The sequence below is a fragment of the Gossypium hirsutum genome, chromosome D09 (genome assembly GCF_007990345.1).
Source record: "Gossypium hirsutum isolate 1008001.06 chromosome D09, Gossypium_hirsutum_v2.1, whole genome shotgun sequence".
Classification (NCBI taxonomy): Eukaryota; Viridiplantae; Streptophyta; class Magnoliopsida; order Malvales; family Malvaceae; genus Gossypium; species Gossypium hirsutum.
Window position 1 is genome coordinate 13,135,601 of NC_053445.1, and position 5,741 is coordinate 13,141,341.

At 29.5% G+C, this 5,741-nt stretch overlaps 1 protein-coding gene across 1 annotated transcript; it reads left to right on the plus strand.

The window, feature by feature from the left end:
• The first annotated feature begins 2,541 nt into the window (after window positions 1-2,541).
• On the plus strand, window positions 2,542-5,537 carry LOC107893003 (probable WRKY transcription factor 75). Its single transcript, XM_016818000.2, has 2 exons — window positions 2,542-3,271; window positions 5,085-5,537. Exons 1-2 carry the CDS (start codon window positions 2,919-2,921, stop codon window positions 5,260-5,262), a joined length of 531 nt encoding a protein of 176 aa, XP_016673489.1. The 5' UTR covers window positions 2,542-2,918; the 3' UTR covers window positions 5,263-5,537.
• The last annotated feature ends 204 nt before the right edge of the window (window positions 5,538-5,741 follow it).

The following is a 5,741-nucleotide window of genomic DNA, read 5'->3' on the forward strand; positions in this document are numbered from 1 at the left end:
CTCGCAACATGTTCATTTGGACTCAAAACAAACTCATCTAGTTCTTGAGACTACTAACCTATGTCTCGATGCAAGGGTACATCGAAGCTCAATGTCTTTTGCCTTGCTTTACGCCTAAAGACATAATCTTGTTGTCTTGAGACATGAAAATATCAAGCTAAAGTAGGAAAACAGGGGAGGTCTGTCTTCAGACCCAGTCTCGAGACTTAACAACTTTTTTCACAAGATATGAACTTCATTGTCTTGAGACGCGTAAACTTTGAAGAAAAATTTCAAAAACTTATGATGAGACTTGTCTTGATACATAGAGTTCTTGTCTCGAGGTATATTGTCAAAATTTGACAAAAAAAGTTTGAATTTGATTCTGTTTATTATATTAAACCTCATTTAGACCCGAATGCTTAAATTATGATTGAAATGTATTTACGTGTCTTAATTATATGAAATGACATGTATGTTTAGTATGAGTTACTCCAGCAATGAATGTGGCATCTCATACTCAGACCCGATGACCGGGTCAGATGTGGGGTGTTACATCAAATAAATTTCAATATCTTGTACCTTTTTCACAATTGTCCATGATGCTTTCTCATTTGGTAAAACCATTGAATTATCATTCCTCATCAGTGTTCTAAGTATCTTAGAGAGTTTGTGTGAGAGAAAAAAAAATTGAGACAAAAGTGACAAATGTGGAAAGAAAAATGTTATGAATTTTTTGGTTTTAGTGATTAGAGAGAGAAATTTATCTTCATATGAATTAATTTGTTTTAAAAAGTATTTTTTAAAATTTGCGGTTTTTTTTCAAATATTTTTGTGTGTTCAATTTGCCAATGCTTTAGTTAGAAATTATTTTGATCAAGTAAATTTATTTCTCAAAAAATTGTGGGGTTAATTGACCCCACAATCATCAATGTGGTTTTGCCACTAACTTTTGCTAAATATAAGTACCACATTAGAAAATATACAAGTACCACATTAAAAAAATATTAAAATTAGGTGCCAAATAAAGTATTAAGTCAGTAATTATACTCAAAATGGGGAGTTAGTCATACTTTAATTTGACACTATTTGGTCCTCTTTCTATTATTAATGTTATATGTTAGCTATAAATCATTACTGCTATTAAAAAATAGCATTACCTGATTTTAGGGATGATAGAAAAACTAGACCTAATAGGTTTTGACCCAAACCAATTCAATAGGGTCATTATTTTTTATATTAGGTTTCTAGGCTGATCGGGATAGATCTAATTCCAAAATTTGTTACGCCAAGTCATAGTTAGGCTTAGGAAAAAGCCACTCGCCTTGTGGTAATTACCAAATACCCTTTATATATAATATTAATTTATAATATATGATAATAAAATTGATATTAGCATTTTCTCTAGCCTAATTATAGAAAATAATTAATAGTGTTGATACACAGATGGCTTGGTAGCGAAGATGGTTGATTCATCCTATACAAGATTGGCGAAGAGTCGGTGAGAAAGGTGGCTGAAGTTGGAGGAGAGAAGAAAGGGAGAAACTAAGGTTTGGCAGGGATAGTGAAAGTAATGGGTAGCTTGCCTCTTTCCTTAGGCTCTCAACCTTATATATGGTAGCTGCCCCTATCCTATGTGCCACATGTTAAGCAAGTATTGGTTGGTAAGAGGTAAGTGCCCTAGCACCATAGGTTTAAGTATGTAGAATGATGTTACAATATGCCCTGGTCATCTCAGATGAGATATGATGGTTGAGATTTGATATGGCGATTATTGAGTGGACTCGTCTGTCGTGTAAATTGCTAACCAAAAAGGCCTCCACGAAAGGTGTCAAATCAAGACGACTGCTCAAGATTAGTTAAGGGTCCCAAAGAGTTGTAACGAATAGTATTATTAAAAATAATAGTAACTTGAAGTAATATCACAATTAGAAAAGCCTTCAAGAGTGTACCAAAAATCCTATACTCCATTTATGTTTTTGGAAGAATAAGCAAGAAAAAGTTCATTTTATTTTAAGAAAAACTATATTTTTTATTTTGGTAAAAGTATTAGAAAAAAATTGTTGATATCATGTCAGGGTAAGTATATTTTTAATTATTCGGGTTGAGTTTAAAACAGGAAATTAATATTTATTTATTTTAAATATTGGAATGGATTTTAGTTAAATTAGGGGTATACCAATCTCGGTCGGGGAAGTAAAAAATCATCCCACCTTACCATGTCTAGTTGGTTGACGTAAAATTTATTTTTCTCTAAATACTAAACTCAAAACTAAAAAAATAAGAATGTCATCCAAAAGGTAAAATTATTGTTATTAAAATTTTATTTATCAGTCTTCTAAAACTTCCAGTTGAATCTCATGATTTTAGTTTTTTAAAATTACATCAGCTAACTAATTTAACTTTTTAACTATGTTAATGATTTGAAAAATTATAACATTAATAAAATCAAGTCATGCGAAATTAAAATACAAGAGTATCCAATTTAATTTAATAAAAGATAAAAAGTAAGCCTATAAAAACTAAATTTCATTCAAAACACATGTGAATCGAGATCAGTCCAAATAGACAGACATTAACCTATAGAATCAACAGAAAAAAATTATAATATTCTTGGCTCATTTTTTTTTATAACAATATAAATATCTATTATGAAAAATATAACTTGATTTTACCTAGTCGTGAAGCCGCCCAAAATTTTTCCACAATGCTCCGCTAAAGAAGCTTCATTTTCTTCAACTTGGAAAATTATTCGTATCGTCCACGATATCTTTATAGTCTAACCCTATAAATAAGCCATCGTATTTCTCTTCTCCTTTTGCTGATCTCTAATATCCATAAATCTCCATTGAATGAATTTGTATAGCTTTTTAGCCAACAAAACGTTCTTCCAACCATCTTCTTCTTCATAAGTACTGCCTTCACTGTTGTTTCCATACATGGAAAATTATCAAATGTTTTTCCCTATTTCTTCATCCCCATCAGTAGCAAACATGGCACCTAATAGTTGTCAAGCTTTTAACAGTTTTCATGGGGATAGCTCAAATGGGTTGTTGTTAGATTGGAAGAGTAGCAGTAGTAGAAATGCAGAAAACTGCTTCATCCAGAAACCAGAAGTTGAAGAAACTGATAATCAGATGATGAAACCATCATCAGTTGGTAAACAAAAGGAAAAGAAGATTAGGAAACAAAGATATGCGTTTGAAACGAGGAGTCAAGTTGATGTACTTGATGATGGATATCATTGGAGGAAATATGGGCAAAAAGCTGTTAAGGACAACAAATTCCCAAGGTTTGTTTTCAACTTATTATATATATCCTGATTAGCTTAGCTCCCTAGCTATCTTTATTCCTTAGGAATCATTGCAAACATGAGTTGCTTTGTTAAATTTATTATTGACTCATTTGTAATAGAAGTTAGATTGCATCTTTTATACATTTAAAAAAAAGTAAATTAAATTTATCAAAGAACAAGTTGATCTTTTTTGATAAAAATTTCGTTTATTTTTAATTTTAAAAATTGGTTCTAGTACATCAAAATTAACCGAAAAAATGTGATTTTTTTTTCAATAGAAAACATCAATTTTGTCTTTGATCTAACATATAATGACTAATTTACTTATTTTTTAAGTAAAAAGAATAAAATATAATTTGACTCTCGATATAAGGACCTCTATGATATTTTTACCAAGTTGCTGCTATATTTATTGTATCTCTTCTTTAGACTTAAAAAACTATTTCAAACATGTATGCACTGCCCCTTTCACTGCATGGATGCAAAAGAGTTTCTATAAAATGATGCATGCACAGCAACCTCCCAACCCTTTAATATCTCCCAAATTTTCTTTGAAGATTAGAAGAATATTCTAAAGCCTCCATGAACCCAACATTGCTTTTTTTTTTATTAATTTCCAAATTTTTTCAAAGAATCATTCAAAGAAAAAAAGATGTTTCAAATATAAGCCAACAACCTTAATAAATAAGTGCGGTACGTTAGGTGGCTTTATTGTATAATGATTTAGGAAAAACATTGGTGGACAGTCTACGATTCCCTTTATATTTTAAAGGTTAAAAGAATTTCATCACAACTGCTTTACTGGATAACTTGGATTTTACGGATTTTTCATCAACAATATGTACTCATATTTTACTTCGGGGTTTAAGGTTTTTTTCCAAAAAAATTAAGATTTATAATTTAGATTTAAAGCTAAATAATTTTTTATAGTTAAAATAGTAACTGATTGTTCAAATAATAGCCTAATAAGTTTAAACGGTAATAGTATATTAGCTCACAGAGATTAAAGAGTCTGTTTAGATTCAAAGGCATTAAAAAAAATAGTGAAATACTATTAAGTACATTAATATGAAAATACATATATAATGATGAATTATTTTTAGATATTTATATATAAAATTTTAAAAACAAATTATTCTATCAAAATATTAATAGACAATATTTTACATTAATGCCTTGTTTGGTTACTAGTTTAATAAAATAAAGGAAAAAATTTATTTATTACATATGCATTATAATTGTTAGACATAAAATAAAGAGTAGTTAGTATAAATTTAAACTTGAAATTAGAAAGATTAGTAAAAACTTTTGTAAAAAATAAAATCTCTTCAAAGTAGGTGAAAATTTTCCCTTTCCTTTACTAAAAATGAACCTTAAAAGTGACTAAATATTACCAATTGAATTATTTTATTAATAACCATTTACTAAAACATGTGTAGAAAACAATTCACCCATCAAACATAGTATAAATGGAGCTCATTGAAGCGTTGTGGCTCCAGCTTACTCGATAATGGTGCAATGAGCTTTTCCATAAATTTTGCACTGCACTGGTGCTTTCCGAACAGCTCTGTGGTGTAATTGGTGTAAAATAAGCACTAAAACTCACTGGAATGGAGTTAACTAGCCATTGAAAAGGGTCTAAAATTTTCCATGCAAATAAATCACCACAATGTTCCTCTTAAATCTAACAGACAAAAAGTCAGACAATTTGGTCTTAGAAATATTAATAGGATCTCAATCTATTTAATTATGTAACTGAGGTTTTAAACTCTTGTTTCTGATCTAACAGCACAAATTTTGCATGCAACAGAAGCTACTATCGATGCACACATCAAGGATGCAACGTAAAGAAGCAAGTCCAACGTCTAACCAAAGATGAAAGTGTGGTTGTGACGACTTATGAAGGCATGCACACTCATCCCATTCACAAACCAACTGATAACTTTGAACACATCTTGAATCAGATGCATATCTATAAACCCTTTTGAAAGCAATCATACATATACGCCCACCCACGTCAGGATTTGAATCTCCAACATTTATAACTGTTTCTTTTTATTTTTAGATTACAGTCTCGTTGTAAAAAAAAAATTTTTATTTTTAATTTGTTTTGGTTTTTCTACTCTTATACTAGACATGGGAGGGCAATTCAAACTTGAAATATTACTTGTGAGGTTGTATGTGATATTCTTATTGATGATGACATATTGTAAAAAGTGAATTATTTGAATATTATTATTTTTAAAAACCTTTTAATTCTCTATACTATTTATAAACTTTTTTTACTTATTTGGTGTCACTCAAGTCTCAATTTAGTTAGGAGAATTACTTTAATATCACTTCCCATTTAAAACAAATTATATTATTTGAAGCTATTTAAGTCTTTTTATTTAAAAAACAATAAAAAATGTATTAATGGGATTTGAATTCATGCTAATTAGATTAGCAAAATTTTCAATTTACCACT

Bases quoted from the DNA above. Each gene is read 5' to 3' on its own strand.
- LOC107893003 (XM_016818000.2), top strand. From the start codon at position 2,919: ATGGAAAATTATCAAATGTTTTTCCCTATTTCTTCATCCCCATCAGTA. The intron at 3,272-5,084 runs GTTTGTTTTCAA...TGCATGCAACAG, and splicing joins AAGGACAACAAATTCCCAAG to AAGCTACTATCGATGCACAC.